Consider the following 19,538-nt stretch of genomic DNA (forward strand, 5'->3'; position numbering starts at 1 on the left):
TTTCTATAAGTCTAATTACTGTGAGCAGTTATCTTCTTTAATTATGAATGCTGCCTCTGTTTTGTTACACTGTTTGGTTATATACACTAGATAAAATATTTGTGAAACCTTTAGTATGAAATCAGCTTAAGCTTTATATTGAAGTATTTAATGTTTTCTCACTTTAGTTAAATGAAGTAAGTGAAGAAAACAAGAAGATGGAGATTCAGGCTAAGAGAGTTCAAGCTCGTTTAGATAATTTACAGGTAAGTTGTCTGCTCTTTGACACAAGTGAATTTTAAATGATTGCTTTTGGATTTTTCTCACCTTTAATACAATTGTATTTTAATTCATGGATATGTACTGTTGCAGAGGAAGTATGAGTTTATGACAATCCAGAGATTGAAAGGAAATTCACATGCTGCTAATGAAATGAAAAGTTTAAAACAAGATAAAGTACCAGTCTCAAAAACTCACAAGGTATGATATGACTGAAAATTTCTCCAATAGAAAACAAAGACATTTTCTCTTTGTTCTTGAATCTATTTTTGGCAAGTATCGTTTTGGTATGAAAGAGTTTACCATAATAATTCCTTTACAGAGAAATTTCTGTATAATATTTCTGGTATGCTTTTATTTACAAAAGCAAAACAAGTGCTTCAAGCACAGACCTTAAGCCTAATAATAGCTTTGTTTTTCGTTGTGTTTTAAGATTCCACAAGCTTTCCATGTTTTCTCTCAAGACTGCAATCCATGCCTGAATGGGCTTTATTTACTAATTTTTTCTAAGGACTTTTTTTACTTTGAGGTATAAATTACATACAGCAATATAATGCAGAGACCGTTAAGTATATAGCTTAGTCAGTTTTGACAAATGCCTATATTCATGTAACCTGCAACTAGATATATAGAACATTTCCATCACCGTAGAAAGTTCCCTTTATGTCCCTTCTCCGTTCTTCCTTGTGAGAGGTAGCTGTTAATCTGATTTCTATCACCATAAATTAATTTTAGAACTATTTTAGAACTTAGAACTATTTTAGAACTAATTTAGAACTATTTTGGAACTTCAGTCAGTGGGGTTGTATAGTATGCACTCATTTATGTAAGGCTTATTTTGCTCATCATGACATTGGGTGTATCAGTAGTTTGTTCCTCTGTTGCTCGGTAGTATTCCACTATATGAAGGGATCACAATTTGCTTATCCATTCTTCTTTTAATAGACACCTGGGTTATTCCTACCTTTTGTCTATTATGAAAAAAGGCGCTAAGAATGTTTACGTACAAAGCTTTTAGTGGACAGATGTTTTCATTCCCCTTGGAAATACAACCAAGACTGGAATTTCTGGGTCATAGATACTTGACTCTTTGTGAAACTGCCATTTTATACTCCTATAGCAATGTTTGAATGTTAGTTACTCCACAATTATGCCAACATTTGGTATTTTCTCTCTTTTTCATTTTGACCTTTTCAATGGGTGGCTAGTGATACCTCACTGTAGGCTGTTAATAATTTTGATAAACCCTCTAGTTCTTTTCATAAAGTAGGAATACAGCATCATTTAAAGATAGTTGTAGAGGAATCTCAGTAACAAAATCAGGAGCCACCATTGGGCGGTGTGACTCTAAAGGTGTTAACTGTCTGGCTGGCCTATGATGAAGATACCGTGGCTCAGCAGGACCAAATTCAATAAAAGATTGCTGTGCAGAACCCTCTGTTCTTGGAGCTGTTGGAGCTGACATTCTGTACAGGGAGTATGCTGAGGATGACATCTGTCAACAGAAGATTGAGCATCTTTACCAAAAGTTCTTGTACATCTGTAAGACCAGGCTTTATGTGAACTGCTTCTCTTGCGCTTCTGGATGCTTGCACCTGGAGGTGCTGCTGAATGTGAGCAAGGAGTTTTAGCAATTCAAGCCAGTGTCTGCCAAGATCAAAGAGGACCTCGTCTCCCAGGCCTTTATTGAGTTCGCAGTTTAAACATTTCCACCCATGTTTTACAGACCTGATTGAGCAGATGGAGAAGCATACCTCAGTAGTCAATCTTTTGGCCTCTTCAGCAGCTAGAGGACCTTGGACTTCCTGTTAGTCTCTCTGCAACTGCTCACCTCAGGCTACCTATAGTATGAGATGTGTCCATTGAGAGTGGGCAGACTGTCAAGGAGTTCTGCCACCAGGAGGTAGAGGTCATGTAAAGGGACAATAACCACATCCACACCATCCTGCTGGCCCAGGCCCTCAGGGTTTCCATCTGGGTGGGTGGAGGGAACCATAGCAAAGGCATCAAGACCAACCTGCACATCTTTCCTGAGGGCTCCAAACCCAAGGTCTACCTTCTCTCCTGGCCTGGACCTATGATTTTGATTTTGTGTACAAATAGGGCCAGCTTTGTCCTGCCACTGCCCTCTGCCAGGTAACACATACATATAGAAATTTTTTTTGTGGTTGTAAATGAAAATATTTCACTACCCCTACCCTCACCTTCTTCCCGTCATACAACGTTCCATGTTTTATTAAAGGGGATGCCTTTATACTTAGTACTTAAGATGACTGAAGTTATTATCTAAAGTTTCTATTTGAAGAAAACAGGTTAAAATTACCCCTGTTCAGAACAATCCTAAAATTTGTTTGGAAGCAGAATGGCCAAAGGAATGTTGAAAAAGAAAACCAAAGCTGGAAGCTTCACAATTCTGGACTTCAAGCTATATTACAAAGCTTTAGTAATTAAGACTGTATGGTACTGGCAGAAAAACAGACACATAGATTAGTGGAACAGAATAGAGAACCCAGAAATGGATCCTCAACTCTATGGTCAACTAATCTCAATAAATAGGAAAAAAGACCGTATCTTCAACAAATGGTGTTGGGAAAATTGGACAGCCACATGCAGAAGAATGAAACTGAACCACTTTCTTACACCATACACAAAAATAAACTCAAAATGGTTGAAAGACATAAATGTGAGACAGGAATGCATCAAAATCCTAGAGGACAACACAGGCAGTAACCTCTTCGACCTTTGCTGCAATAACTTCTTGCTAGATATGTCTCCAAATGCAAGAGAAACAAAATCAAAACTGAACTATTGGGACTTTATCAAGATGTAAAGTTCTCCACTACAAAGGACACAGTCAGCAAAGCTTAAAAAGGCAGCCTACAGAATGGGAGAAGATATTTGTAAAAGGCCTATCAGATAAAGGGCTAGTATCCAAAATCTAGAAAGAACTTACCAAGCTCAATACCCAAAAAAACAGAAATCCAGTCAAGAAATGGGCAGAAGACATGAACAGACATTTTTCCAAAGAAAACATACAAATGGCTGTCAGACACATGAAAAAAGTGGCTCAACATCACTCAGCACCAGGGAAATAGAAATCAAACCACAATGAGATACCACCTCATGCCAGTCAGAATGACTAAAATGAACAAGTTAGGATACAACAGATGTTGGTGAGGATACAGAGAAAGGAGAAGCCTCTTGCACTGTTGGTAGGAATGCAAGCTGGTGAAGCCACTCTGAAAAACAGTATGGAGATTCCTCAAAAAATTAAAAATAGAGCTGCCCTATGACCTGGCAATTGCACTTTTAGGTATTGATCCAAAGGATGCAAAAATAGTGATTTGAAGGGGCACATGCACCCCAGTGTTCATAGCAGCAATGTCCACAATAGCCAAACTATGGAAGGAGTCTAGATGTCCATCAGCAGATGAATGGATAAAGCAGATGTGGTATGTATATACAATGGCATATTACTTAGGAGTCATTGAATTCTACCTCTGAAACTAATAATATTTGTCAGTTAAATTTAATATAAATTATAAATTAAAATATTATCCTTGTCCAGAATAATGCAACTCTGTTTTTAATAATCTGATTTTGATTTTATGGATTGCTGTCTGGTTAATGTTACCTTTTTGTTTATTTGCTTTTATAGTTCTGTCTTTTCAGATTTCTTAGAAACTAAGTCTAGCATAGTTCCCTGTTTAAGGTTGATGTGTGATAAATGTAGAATGAAATTGACTAAAAGTTATTTGAAGGAATACTAAAATCAGTGTAATTAAATTTATATATTTTTATGGAATTTTTTTCTTATTCTTCACCTCACATTTTGATGGACTCTGAGAGAACAGGATTTCCAGGAGAAGTTTCATATTCTGTTAATAGAATGTTATAAAGAAAAAGAAAAAAAAAAACTTCTTTGGGAAGAAGAAAATATGAAGTTCCATGGTAGAAATTGTTTAACTTTCTAAACCTTTAAACTTGTTAAAATCTTCGTTATGGTGGGGTGCTTGGGTGGCTCAGTGGGTTAAGCCGCTGCCTTTGGCTCAGATCATGATCCCAGGGTCCTGGAATCGAGCCCCGCATCGGGCTCCCTGCTCAGCCGGGAGCCTGCTTCCTTCTCTCTCTCTCTCTGCCTGCTTGTGATCTCTCTCTGCCAAATAAATAAATAAAACCTTTAAAAAAAAAATCTCTCATTATGGTGGTTCATGCTCCTGAGTTAAGGCCAATTTTACTTTTCTGTGTTTTAAACTTGGATAAAGAATTTTTATGAAAATTCTTTTTTTTTTTTTTTTTGGCAATAAGGCTTGGTTCTTTGAATATTTTTTTTTATTTTAAGATTTTATTTATTTTTTAGAGAGAGAGAGCACAAGCAGGGGCTGCAGCATTCAGAGGGAGAAGCAGGCTCTCCGCTGAGCAGGGAGCCTGATGTGGGGCTTGATCCCAGGACCCTGAAGGCAGATGCTTAACGAACTAAGCCATCCAGGCATCCTTCAGTTTCCTTGGCCTTTTACCTACCTACCTACCTACCTACCTACCTTCCTTCCTTCCTTCCTTCCAAGAAGGCTCCTCGCTCTTGATGGAGTCCAGTACAGGGCTTGAACTCAAAACCCTGATCAAGACCTGAGCTAAGATCAAGAGTCAGATGCCTAACCAACTGAGCCACTCAGTCAGTCCTCAATTTCCTTTTTAAGATGGGTTTTCTCTCCTTCTCTCAGCTATCCTTTAACATGTTTCTTATGTTAAATGGAGATGTTTGATTTGGAATTTCCTTTGTTTGGGGAAGCTTTTTCATTCAGTGCATATTTTAGTGACCATTAGGTAAATTATTCTGTGATCCCTAAATTTAAAACTTGCTCTTAAAATTTTGAGGTTATGGATGGAAATAAATGTTTGATTTACTTTTTTACCTATAGGTACCACTTAATGCACAAGTTTATGAACTTTTAACTGTCTTCATGGATTGGATTTCAGATCATCACCTTAGTAAAATAAAAAGTGAAGAATCTGGAATGGATGGTGAAAAGCCGCTACTCAGATTTGCTTCTCAGAGAAATGATATTCAGGAGAAGTGTATAAAGGTTTGTTTTTTGGTTTGATATATATGATTCATGAAGATTACTACTGGAAAGCCTGTTGTATGTTTTATAAGAGGAAAAAATATTGAAAGTCTTTTTGGTAGAAAATTGACCATACCAATAATTCTAAAAAGATTCATTCCAGACTTAATTAAAATTAATTCATACTTTTATTTGAAATTTCTTTTTAAAAATAGAGACTAGAAGTTAAGAACTTAACTCTAAAAATAGCAACAATAATTTTATACTAGTTAGGCAGATGATCAGTGATAGAATTCCTGAAAACACATTATTTTAAGACTCAAATTCCACTAAAATAATTTTGTTTTGTTTTTTGTCATGAAGGGATAGAAAGTATTTGCAAGGGGCTTCTCATTAACAAAAAGAAGTAACCATTTTCTTAAGTTACAGACATTAATTTGGATATTGGTACTCGTGATTTCTAGTTAGTGTATGTGGTCATAGCAAGAAATATATTAAAACTTCTTAGAGTAGACATCTAACATTTGGTTTAATGTTTTCAGAAATAATTTTGTAATCGCTAAATATTCCCAGGGTTCCATTTTAGAAAATTATTTCCAGTTTCCACATTTACCTAAAATGTTTCTTCTAAATGCATTTTCTGCTCGGCAGAATAATGGCCTTCAAGATGTTCATATCCTAATCCCCGTATCTTATGTTCTGTGGCAGAAGTGAGTTACAGCTGCTAATCAGCTGACCTTCCACTAGAGATTGACCAGAATGGTCTGGGTAGGCCCAGTAATCCTGTGAGCTTTTAACCAGACAAAAGAGCAGAAAAGCAGGTCACATGCTTGCTGGCTTTGAAGATGGAGTAAAAGGACCATATGCCAAGTAATGCTTCTAGAAATTACTTGGTTTTAGTTATATTTAAGTCTTTCCTTCATTTAGTTTCCAGTTTTTTGTCTCTGGTACAGGATAAGGGTCTAACTTCATTTTTCACATGTGGATATCTGGTTTTCCCCCCATTGAGTAATTTTGGCACCCTTGACAAACATCATTTCACCATGTCTGTGAGGTCTTATTTCTGGGCTCTCTGTTCCATTGGTCTGTATATTTTTCTTTATGCAAATACCATACTCTTTTAATTACTTGTAGCTTTGTAGCAAGTTTGAAATTAAGAAGTGTGAGACCTTCAACTTTGTTCTTTTTCAAGATTATTTTTTTGTTAGTTCAACAAAAAAATTGTGCCTAGAGATTCCATAGTAGTGTTCTATGTTATATAAAAGTTTTACATTTTTATGTAGTTAAACTCATACCATTTCTTTTATTTCTACCACTGTAACAATGTTAAAGTAGACTTACTTCTCTTGCCCCGACATTTGGAAAATCTTTATCTTTGTATTTTTTGTTTCTAGGCTTTTTATTTTTTCATGGTTAACTTTGAAATATTTAATTTATCTATGATATATTTTGATGTAATAGTAGAGATACACTTTCATTTTTTAAATGGTAAGCAAGTTGTGCTTGTGGAGTAACTCCTGTTTTTACCCATTGATTTGAAATGTATGTGAGATACATATTGTATATGAAATGTATTTATGAGGTTGGGTCTATTTTTTTTTAGTTACTATTCTGTTCCGTTGATCTGTATGTTCCTGTACTACACTGCAGTGTTCTGATTAATTCTGACTTTAATATATGCTTTTACATGGGCAGGGAAGTTTCTGGTTATTCTTAGAAGAAATTTGTAATTGTCTAAAATACTCATTTTAATATAATTTTAAAAAGGCTTTTTGTATTTTCTTGTTACTGCATTTAATTTTTGGATTAATTAAGAATTGGTATCTTTACAATAAATTTTCCCATCCCTCATTTTATATAGTTTTTCATGTTCTTAAATGAAGTGTATATTTTTATACTTGTGTATTTTGCATGTTTCCTTTTTCATTTAGTTTATTAGGTTTGGAAATTTTTTTGGTATTATGAATATGACTTTTTTCCCATCTCTAAAATTGAATATTATTAGTATTTGGAAGATTTTTATATTTTTAGCAACTGGACAATTCACTGAAATCATTAGTTCTGATAATTTAAAAAAATGTTTTTCTTATGTTTCCTAGTTAAGTGCACATTATTTAGAATTAATGAAAATATTGTCTGCTTTTCAATGTCACACATTTTATTCCATTTTCTCATCAATTTTGCAAGTTCATATATATAAAAGACAGGGTTTTTCTGTTGCTTTATGTAGTCAGTCCTTCTAGAAGAAGGTAAATAATAGAGGTGATAGTAGATGCATCCCCGTCTTGGCCTGCCTTTAATGGCTCTAATTTTGAAGGGTTTCACAATAAAATACATTTGGTTTTTTAAAAATCAGGTTTTTTTAAAAATACAGAATTAGACTGTTCTCTATGTTTGTCTTTTTCCTCTTTCGTAGGAAGCTGAAAGATTGTCAGAGACAGGGGATATTATCTTAACTCCCTCTCTATGACCTCAGTTTTCCTTTATAGGTTTTAGGAGCCCAAATAAATTTTTGTGAATTGAGCATTTATAGGAGATACCTGAAAATTCTGTATGTCTATTTTTGTGTCTTTATCATACTGTTATGATTACTGTTATGATTACTACAACTTAATAGTATATCTTGACATCTGGGATTGTGATACCTCCAGTTTTGTTCTTTCTCAAGATTGTTTTTGCTATTTGGAGTCTTTTGTGGTTCCATACATATTTAAGGATTATTTGTTCTAGTTCAGTGAAAAGTGCTGTTGGTATTTTGATTGGGATTGCATTGAATGTTTAGACATTTTAACAGTATTTAATTCCAACAGTAAATGAGCACAGAATATCTTTCCATTTGTTTGTGTCATCTTCAGGTTCTTTCATTGTTGTTTTATAGTTTTCAGAGTATAGGTCTTTAGTGCCTTGGTTAAGTTTATTCCTTTTGGTGCAGTTGTAAATGGGATTGTTTTCTTAATCTCTCCTACCACTTCTTTATTATTAGTTTATAGAAATGCAACAGATTTCTGTATATTAATTTTTTATCCTGTTACTTTACTGAATTCATTTATCAGTTATAATAGGTTTTGATGGAACTTAAGTGACAGTTTAACTTCTTCCTGACCAATGTGGATGCCTTTTTTTTCTGATTTATTAACATATAATGTATTATTTGTTTCAGGGGTACAGGTCTGTGATTCATCAGTCTTACACAATTCACAGTGCTCACTGTAGCACATACCCTCCCCAATGTCTGTCACCCAACTACCCTATCCCTCCCACGCCCCTTCACTCCAGCAACCCTCAGTTTGTTTCCTGAGATTAAGAGTGTCTTATGGTTTGTCTCCCACTCTGGTTTCATCTTGTTTCATTTTCCCCTCTCCTATGACCCTCTGCCTTGTTTCTCAAATTCTACATATCAGTGAGATCATATGATAATTGTCTTTCTTTGATTGACTTATTTTATTTAGCATAATACCCTCTAATAACATCCATGTCATTGCACATGGCAAGATTTCTTTTTTGATGACTGCATAGTATTCCACTATGTGCACATATGTGTATGTATAGTTCTAGTTTCAAAGCATTGTATACACACACACACACACACACACACCCCACATCTGCTTTTATCCATTTGCCTATTGATGAACATCTAGGCTCTTCCCATAGTTTGGCTATTGTGGACATTGCTGCTATAAACATTCAGGTGCAGATGCCCCTTCAGATCACTACATTTGTATCTTTGGAGTAAATACCCACTAGTGCAACTGCTGGGTCAAAGGGTAGCTCTATTTCTAACTTTTTGAGGAACATCCATACTGTTTTCCAGAGTGGCTGTGCCAGCTTGCGTTCCCATCAACAGTGTAGGAGGGTTCCCCTTTCTTTGCATCCTCGCCAACACCTGTCATTTCCTGACTTGTTAATTTTAGCCATCCTGACTGGTGTGAGGTGATATCTCATTATTGTTTTGATTTGTATTTCCCTGATGCCAAGTGATGTCGAGCCCTTTTTCATGTGTCTGTTGGCCATTTGGATGTCTTTTTTGGAGAAATGTCTGTTCATGTCTTCTGCCTGTTCTGGACTGGTTCTTTGGGTGTTTGAGTTTGATAAATTCTAATATTTGTTCTTTGGGTGTTGAGTTTGAGCAGTTCTTTCTAGATTTTGGATACTAGCCCCTTATCTGATATTTCATTTGCAGATATCTTCTCCCATTCTGTCAGTTGTCTTTTGGTTTTGTTGACTTTTTCCTTTTGCTGTGCAAAACCTTTTAATCTTGATGAAGCCACAATAGTTTATTTTGTCTTTGCTTTCCTTTGGCGATATGTCTAGGATGAAGTTGCTGTGGCTGACATTGACGAGGTTGCTGCCTGTGTCATCCTCTAGGATTTTGATGGATTCCGTCTCACATTTAGGTCTTTCATCCATTTGACTTTGTTTTTGTATGTAGGGTAAGAAAGTGGTTTAGTTTAATTCCTCTGCATGTGGCTGTCCATTTTTCACACCACCATTTGTTGAAGAGACTGTCTTTTTTCCATTGGACATTCTTTCCTGTTTTGTCGAAGATTAGTCGACCATAGGGTTGAGGGTACATTTCTGGGCTCTCTGTTCTGTTCCATTGATCTTTGTGTCTGTTTTTGTGCCAGTACCATACTGTCATGATGATTACAGCTTTGTAATAAGGCAGTTTTGGGGTGGAATCTTTTTGGTTTTCCACTAAAGTATCATATCACCTGCAAAGAGTGACAGTTTGACTTCTTTGCTGATTCAGAGGCCTTTTATTCTTTTTTGTTGTCTGATTGCTGAGGCTAGGACTTCTAGCACTATGTCGAATAGCAGTGGTGACACTGGACATCCCTGCTGTGTTCCTGACCTAAGCGGGGATGGTCTCAGTTTCTCCCCATTGAGAATAATATTGGTGGTGGGCATTTTGTGGATAGCATTTATGATACTGAGTATGTAACCTCTATCTCTACACTGTGAAGAGTTTTAGTCAAGAAAGGATGCTGTACTTTGTCAAATGCTTTTTCTGCATCTATTGAGAGGATCATATGGTTCTTGTTTTTTCTTTTATTAATGTATTGTATCACTTTGATTGATTTGTGGATATTGAACCAGCCTTGCAGCCCAGGGATAAATCTCACTTGGTCATGGTGAATAATCCTTTTAATGTACTATTGGATCCAACTAGCTAGAATTTTGGTGCGAATTTTGTCATCCATGTTCATCAGGGATATTGGTCTGTAATTCTCCCTTTGATGGGGTCTTTGTCTGGTTTTGGGATCAAGGTAATGCTGGCCTCACAAAATGAGTTTGGAAGTTTTCCTTCCATTTCTATTTTTGGAACAGTTTCAGGAGAATAGGTATTAATTTTTTAAATGTTGGGTAGAATTCCCTTGGGAAGCCATCTGGCCCCGGTCTCTTGTTTGTTGGGAGATGTTAATGACTGCTTCAATTTCCTTGCTGGTTATGGGTCTGTTCAGGTTTTCTATTTCTTCCTGGTTCAGTTTTGGTAATTTGTATGTCTCTAGGAATGTATTCATTTCTTCCACATCCATTTCTTTCATATTCCATGCCACATTCGGTGGCGTACAGCTGCTCATGCTATGTTCTTATAATTGTGTGTATTTCTTTGGTGTTGGTTGTGATCTCTCCCGTTTCATTTATGATTTTATTAATTTGGGTCCTTTCTCTTTTTCATAAGTCTGGCCTGGGGTTTATCAGTCTTAATAATTTTTTCAAAGAACCAACTCCTAATTTCATTGATTTGTTCTACTGTTCTTTTGGTTTCTATTTCATTGATTTCTGCTCTGATCTTTACTATTTCTCTTATCCTGCTGGGGTTAGGTTTTCTTTGCTCTTCTTTCTCCAGTTCCTTTAGGTGCAGGGTTAGGTTGTGTCCTTGAGACCTTTCTTATTTCTTTTTTTTTTTTTTAAGATTTTATTTATTTATTTGACAGACAGAGATTACAAGTAGGCTGAGAGGCAGGCAGAGAGAGAGAAGGAGGGACCAGGCTCTCTGCCAAGCAGAGGGCCCGATGCGGGGCTCGATCCCAGAACCCTAGGATCACGACCTGAGCCGAAGGCAGAGGCTTTAACCCACTGAGCCACCCAGGTGCCCCAAGACCTTTCTTAGTTCTTGAGAAAGGCTCATATTGCTATATACTTTCCTCTCAGGACCACCTTTGCTCCATAGATTTTGAACAGTCATGTTTTCATTTTCATTTGTTTCCATGAATTTTTTTTTTAATTTTTTTGGTTTTTCTTTAATTTCCTGGTTAACCCAATCATTCTTTTTTTTTTTTTTTAAGATTTTATTTGTTTATTTGATAGACAGAGATCACAAGTAGACAGAGAGGCAGGCAGAGAGAGAGAGAGAGAGGGAAGCAGGCTCCCTGCTGAGCAGAGAGCCTGATGTGGGACTCTATCCCAGGACCCTGAGATCATGACCTGAGCCGAAGGCAGCGGCTTAACCCACTGAGCCACCCAGGCACCCTAACCCAATCATTCTTTAGTAGGATGCTCTTTAGCCTCCATGTGTTTGAGTTCTTTCCAACTTTCCTCTTGTGATTGAGTTCTAGTTTCAAAGCATTGTGGTCTGAAAACATGCAGAGAATGATCTTAGTCTTTTGGTACTGGTTGAGGCCTGATATGTGAATCAGGATGTGATCTATTCTGGAGAATGTTCCATGTGCCCTAAAGAAGCATGTGTATTCTGTTGCTTTGGGATGGAATGTTCTGACTATATCTGTGATGTCCATCTGGTTCAGTGTGTCATTTAAAAGCCTTATTTCCTTGGTGATCTTTTGCTTAGATTGTCCATTTCAGTGAGGGGGGGGTGTTAAAGTCCCCTACTATCATTATATTATTGTTGATGTGTTTCTTTGATTTTGTTTGGTTTATATTGGCTTCTCCCATGTTAGGAGCATAAATATTTAAAATTGTTAGATCTTCTTGCTGGATAAACCCTTTAGGTACAATATAGTGTTCTTCCTCATCTCTTACTACAGTCTTTGGCTTCAAATCTAATTTATCTGATACAATGATTACTACCCCAGCTTTCTTTTGATTTCCATTAGCATGGTAAATTGTTTTCCACCTCCTCACTTTAAATCTGAAAGTGTCTTTGGGTCTAAAATGAGTCTCTTGCAGACAGTATTTATCGATGGGTCTTTTGTTGTTGTTGTTGTTTTAATCCAGTCTGATACCCTGTGTCATTTGATTGGGACATTTAGCCCATTTACATTCAGGGTGACTATTGAAAGATATGAATTTAGTGGCATTGTATTGCCTGTAAGGTGACTGTTACTGTATATTGTCTTTGTTCTTTTCTGGTCAGTTACTTTTAGGCTCTTTCTTTGCTTAGAGGACCCCTTTTAATATTTCCCTTAGCTAGATTGGCCAACTGAAGAGAGGCCAATCCAAGATTACTAAAATTGGGAATAAAAGTGGATATATTATCAGCCTATAGATAGGTTTATAAGGAAATACTACTAATAATTATAGACTAATAAAATAGATAAGTAACAAATTCCTAGAGAGACAGAAACTATCAAAAATGACTCAAGAAGAAACAGAAAAGTTAAATTGATCTGTAACAAGTAAGGAGATTAAATTAATCAAAAGCCTACCTTCAAAGAAAAGGCCTTCTTTTCTTTGGTGAAATTGCTTCACTGGTGAATTCTACCAGACATTTTAAAAATTAATAAAAATTCTTCATGAACTTTTTTCAAAAACAGAGAAGGGTCCCACACTTAACCAATTCATTTTATGAGGCCAGCATTACCATGATAACAAAACCAAACAAATATATCACAAGAACACTAGAAACCAATCTCTCTTGATTACTGACTCAAAAATCCTCAATCCAATACAAGTAAATGGAATCTAGCCACATAAAAAAGAATTATATACCATAACTGAGTATATTTTTTCCTAGGAATGTAAGGTTGACTTAACCTTTAGAAATCAGCTCATGGGGCGCCTGGGTGGCTCAGTGGGTTAAAGCCTCTGCCTTTGGCTCAGGTCATGATCCCAGGGTCCTGGGATCGAGCCCCGCATCAGGCTGTCTGCTCTGCGGAAAGTCTGCTTCTTCCTCTCTCTCTCTCTGCCTGCCTCTCTGCCTACTTGTGATTTCTGTCTGTCAAATAAATAAATAAAATCTTAAAAAAAAATCAGCTCGTAATACATGATATCAGTAGAATAAAGACAAAAGTCACATGATTTTCTCAGTAGATACAGAAAAAATATTTGACAGTCCAACATACCTTTATGATAAAAGCAGTGAAATGCTAGAGGTAACCTGGAAAAGCATATCTACAGAACCTCCACAGCTAACATTATACTTAAAGAAGAAAAACTGTATGCTTTCTCTCTAAAATTAGGAACAAGAGACTACTTAACTCTCATCTCTTCTATTCAACATTGTACTGGAGGTTGTAGCCAGGGTGGTTAGTTAAGAAAATGAAATAAAGACATCCAGAGTAGAAAGAAAGTAAAACTATTTGCAGATGATACAATCTCATTTATATAAAAACCTAAGAAATTCACTAAAAAACTACTAAAACTAATACACAAATTAAGGTTAAAGGATACAAGTTCACTATTCAAAAAGTCAATTGTGTATATATACACTAGCAATGAACAATTTGAAAATGAATTTAAGAAAACAATTCCATTTTCAGTGACACCAAAAAGAATAAAATATTTAGGAATCAGGTTTTCAAAAGAAGTGTAAAACTCATGCTTTGAAAACTGTGAAATATTGCTGAAAAATTAAAAAGATCTAATTAAGATCGAATGACATCCTTATTCATGGTTTGGAATACTTAGTGTACTAGTACTTCCTAAACTGATCTATGTATTCAGTGTAACTTTTATAAAATCCCAGCTGGCTTCTTGGCAGATATTAATAACCTCTCCTGAAATTCTTATGGAAATGCCAGAGACCTAGAATATCCAAAAGAAGGTTGAAAAAGGACAGAGTTGGAGGACTCACTGATTTTAAGGACTTCCTGATTTTAAGTTTTCCTGCAAAGATACAGTAATGAATAGAATGTAATGTTGGCATGAGGATAGATATATATAGGTCAAGGGGCTAGAATTGAGAATCCAGAAATGAACCCTCACAGTGCATCCAAGGCCTACACATGAGAGGTAAAATGTACAAAACTCTTTGGCAAAAACATACAAGTAAATTGTGCCATTGGATTTGGTGGTGTTTTCTTAAATATGACAAAAGCACAAGGAACCAAAGAAAGAAGGTAAATTGAGTTTTATCAGAATTTAAAACTTAACTGATTAAAAAATGGATAAAAGACCTGGATAGACATTTTTAAAAAAGATTTATTTTAGAGAGAGCGCATGCACACTGCGGGGTGGGGAGGGGCAGAGGGAAAGAGAATCTCAAACTCCCCTGAGCATGGAGCCTCATGCGGGGCTTGATCCCATGACCCCGAGATCATGACCTGAGCCAAAATCAGGAGTTGGTGCTCAACTGACTGAGCCACCCAGGTGTGCCCCATGAATAGAAATCTTTTCTAAAGAAGATACATACATAGCCAATAGGTATATGAAAAAATCAGTATCATAGATAATCTGAGAAGTAGAGATCAAAACAAAACTACAGTGAGAGCTCACCTCACACCTCAGAGGTCTTAAGTATTCTTACCAACCTCCCAAAGGGAAAAAAAAGTAACTGTGGATATGTTAATTAGCTTGGTTGTGGTAGTCATTTCACAGTGCATGCCTATACTAAGATATCACATTATACACCTTAGATATATTCAGTTTGTCAGTCATTTTAGTCATGGGGAATGTGGAAATAACGTGAGAAAACATGGAATTGGGAAAAGAGCAGTGTATTTTAATTGTTTACAAAAGGTCAGGATGGCTGGAGTACCAGGTGTGAACAGAGAAATGGGCAGACAGAAGAAAGCAGGGTTGAAGCATGGTGATCTTTGGGGGCCTTGCCAGCCAGTTTGACTTCTACATCTCTGCAGCCCTAGCCCCTTATAGTGCCTTGATAAAAACACATGTCCAATAAATGCTGACTGTTGTTGAGACCGAACAGAAGACAGACAAACCTCTATTGCTGAGAAAATTCTAACTAATAAAAAAAATCTGAGATAACTTTTTTTTAACGTTTGTGCTTCAGAGGATACCATCATGGAAGTCAAAAGACAACCCTACTGATGAAGGAAATATTTTTTAAATCACATATCTGATAAGGGGCTTCCATCTGAAATATTTTTTAAAAAGCCTTGTAACTCGGTGATAAAAAGAAAGCCCAAATAAAAATGCACTATGGATCTGATTAGACATTTCTCTAAAAATCATACAAATGGTCAATTAGCACATGAAATTTTGTTCAACGTTACTAATTTGGGAAATGCAAATCAAAACCACGTTGATATATCCTACCCACTAGTATGGCTAAGATTAAAAAAGAATAATAATCTTAACTGTAGCCAAAATGTGAATGAAGAAATTGAAGCTCATACACTGCTGGTGAAAATGTAAAATCATGTAGTACATTTGGAAAATGATCTGGCATTTCCTGAAAAGATTTAACATTGATTTACTATATAAGTCAGCAGTTATACTCCTAAGTAGGAGAAATGAAGGCATATGTGCACAGAGAAATTTATACATGAATGTTCATAGCAGCATGATTCATAATAGCCAAAAAGTGGAAACAACCCAAATGTCCATCAGTGGACAAATGGATAAATAAGATGATCTGTATATACAATGGAGTAGCATTTGGTGGTAAAAAGGAATGATATATTTGATGCATACTACAGCATGAATGAATTTTGAAGATACTGGCAGTGAAAGAAGCAAGTCACAAGAGACCACATATTGTATGATGACATTTATATGAAAAATCCAGAAAAGGTAAACGTATATAGGAAAGCAGATTAGTGGTTGCCTCAGGCTGGAATAGTTGGGGAAAATATTGAGGTGACTGCTAATGTTAGGGGTTTGGGGGAGTAGATGATGAAAATGTTCTAAAACTAACTGTGATGATGATTTAACAATTGTGTGAATATACTAAAAATCATTTAATTGTACATTTAAATAGGGGAAGTTTATGTTGTGTGAATTATAAAATTATTAACAGTAAATTCACCACAACAAAAATAAACTATAACCATCCCTTGGTGGTTCTCTTGGTCTTAATATTTCCCAAGTCTCTTTAAACTTGGGATACTTCACTTCCTGCACCATCCTTCTTGCCTCCCATATTTTGTACAAATAACTTGTTGGAGAGTCAGACTCAGTTGAGTATCTCACATTCTTAATTTTTTTGCGTGCTTCCTTTTAGTGTTATATAACCTATATGACAAAGTTCTCATTCTCCTCTTTCTCCTTCTCCTCCTACTCCTTCCTTCTTCCTTCTTTCTTCTTCTTCTTCCCCCTCTTCCCTCCTCCCAGCTAGGTACTTGAACTCACAATCCCAAGATCAAGTGCCATGTGCTCTACTGACTGAGCCAGATAGGCACCCTAAATCACTTTGATTCAGTTTTAAAGATTTTTATTTATTTGGTAGGGAGAGCGCCTGCACACAACAGTGGGAGCAGCAGGAAGAGGGAGAAGCAGGCTCCCTGATGACCAGGGAGCCCAACTCAGGACTCGATTCCAAGACCCTGGGATCATGACCTGAGCTGGAGGGCAGATGCTTAACTGAACCACCCAGGTGCACTCTTCCCCAGTTTGAAATCTCATATTAAAATATAGGGTGAGAGGGATTAAGTATATAATGTTTTACTGGAGTTATGGCCTTAAGAGAGATTAAGTAGTTGCTAAATTCCATTCACCCACAAAAGTACAGGTTAGATATTTTTCAATTTGAGGTGTCTCTAATTTTTCAATTTTGCTTCAAATTTCATTCCAGAAAATGATAACTAAGTAGTAGGAAACCAGTGAAGACCTTTAAGGAGAAAATAGCATCAGGTTTATGCTTTAAAAGGATCCTGTTGGCTGCTACATGGAAATAGGTTTGAAGGTGCCAGAGCAGATGCTGAACATTTAGGAAACTCCTAAGTAGTTTGGATGAAAGAAGATAGTAATTTTTGTTAGAATCGTGGTTATGGAATCAGGAGTAGACTGTTGAGGTAAAATAGATGAGACTTTGTAATGGATATGGTATATAAATTTTTGTGTCCAGCTTGGCTCCCAGGTTTCTTAACTTTTGTAAAACTGGGTGAATATAAGTAGCATTCACTTAAAATAAATACTGGAGTAGATCTGGGTTTGAGCCTCCTTCATCTGATAAATTCTGGACAAACTCAGTTTGTGATACCAAAATGGATATGTCTGCTAGGTTTTGATGTAAGGGACCAGAGCCAGGGAAGAGAGATACAGAGAGATATGTTAAAGGGATGCATAACAATATGTAAATATGGGAATCAGTCTCTATGAGTTAATACTAAATTTGAAGAATCCCAACATTTTATGACCAGGTGCGTGACAGTGAACCAACCATAGAGACAGATAGTGACTAGAGAAGTAGAAGGAAAAGTAGGAGAAATTGGTGTCAGAGAAGCCAGTATTTCTAAAGGAGAAAGTGGTCAGAAGTCCCTAGATGGTACTATGAAAGGTCAGATATATCCTTCCAAACTCGTGTGTTTATTTCCATACCTCTTGATCAAACTACATATGATTTTGTATCCTAGCTTTTATTGTTTTTGCTTAATTTATTATTAATATTTCTCTTGTTCACAATCTTTAGTTCCCTGAGTGGATATATACATGATTTAACCATTTCCTTATTGCTAGGTAATTAAGTTTCCTCTGCATTTTTGTTTTTGCAGAGAATGTGACTTTAAGTATTTTTGTACTTGTGCTTTTCGAGGTGGGGTGTATTATAGGTGTTTTTCTTAGGCAAATATACCGGAAGTAGTAGTATTCCATCAAAGGCATAGAATATCTTTATGGTCTTAAAATCTTTTAGCAAAATGATATACTTTTGATGTGGTGTTTTTTCATAGACATCTTTTTTAAACAGTTGATTATTTTTACCAATTGACTTTAATTATTAAGATATTTGTGCAAGACAGACATATTAAGAATAAAGTATTGGGGCGCCTGGGTGGCTCAGTGGGTTAAAGCCTCTGCCTTCGGCTCAGGTCATGATCCCAGGGTCTTGGGATCGAGCCCCACATCGGGCTCTCTGCTCAGCGGGAAGCCTGCTTCTCCCTCTCTCTGCTGGCCTCTCTGCCTACTTGTGATCTCTGTCAAGTAAATAAATAAAATCTTTAAAAAAAAAAGAATAAAGTATTATCTCAGTTTTAAAATTTTTATTATTAATATCTTTATTTTTTATTCATTGTAGACAGTGCAAGTGCACCCACCTTTGTGAGCAGGGATAAGGGTGGGGAGGAGGGGCAGTGGGAGGGGAAGAGAGAATCTCAAGCAGACTTCAAGCTGAAGGCAGAGCTCTCAGAGTGTTTTTTAAAAACGTTCTTTCATATATCTCTTTCAATATAAATTCGTACAGATATTTTATATAAATGGGATCTGATTACATTTGCCCTTTGGTAACCTTTTATCACCTAAATACAGATTCTCTTACCATTTTTATGGTTATATATGTATTATAAATTTATTTGTCCATTTGAAGTCCAGGGAATGTCTATACAGCTTCATTCCCTTAAAATCTTTGATGACTAATGTGCTGGGTTAAAGGATGTACATATTTAAAATTTCAAATATATATTTCTGTATTGTGTTGCATTTGGTTTCAAAGTGAGGATTTTTATTACAGAACTTTTTTCTTTTGAAAAAAGAAATTTGGGGGGAATTGTGGTAATTGACTTTCACCATCTAACATTACTGTGCATTTATAACTTCTGCCATTTTATCTTTAGCTTTTGCCTGTGATGACAGAGCAGCTACAGTGGATGCCTTTTGTGAATACCAAACTTCATGAGCCTTTTGTAAAATTTATATATTGGTCTCTAAGACAGCTAGATGCGGGAACACAGGTAATTCATTAATAGTAGTCTATCTTTTAGTATTAATACTGAACAGTATTATTTGTCTTGATCTTGTTCTTTTATAGGTTTATTTTCCTTTGTTCTGTTTATATTACAGGATTTTCTGCCTTTGCTTTATTCAGTACTTTCTCCTTTTATAAATATTATTTCTCAGAGCCCTAGGTTTGATTTAATATGCAACATTGTTTTTTGAGTTTCAAAACTGTAAAGTAAGTATCACTCTATTTGGTCATTT

At 36.0% G+C, this 19,538-nt stretch overlaps 1 protein-coding gene and 1 pseudogene across 6 annotated transcripts in view; both read left to right on the forward strand.

Moving 5' to 3' along the window:
* Positions 1–19,538, forward strand: part of CCDC138 (coiled-coil domain containing 138) — a 129,753-nt gene that overhangs the window by 40,645 nt on the left and 69,570 nt on the right. For all 6 annotated transcript variants that reach the window (XM_044263799.1, XM_044263802.1, XM_044263801.1 and 3 more), the window contains 4 exons: positions 168–245; positions 352–459; positions 5,178–5,342; positions 19,175–19,291. In XM_044263799.1, coding sequence (XP_044119734.1) covers positions 168–245; positions 352–459; positions 5,178–5,342; positions 19,175–19,291 — 468 coding nt within the window. The remainder of the gene's footprint in view (positions 1–167; positions 246–351; positions 460–5,177; positions 5,343–19,174; positions 19,292–19,538) is intronic.
* Positions 467–2,398, forward strand: LOC122915831 (annotated as a pseudogene).

Source organism: Neovison vison, chromosome 8 (assembly GCF_020171115.1).
Source record: "Neovison vison isolate M4711 chromosome 8, ASM_NN_V1, whole genome shotgun sequence".
Taxonomy (NCBI): Eukaryota; Metazoa; Chordata; class Mammalia; order Carnivora; family Mustelidae; genus Neogale; species Neogale vison.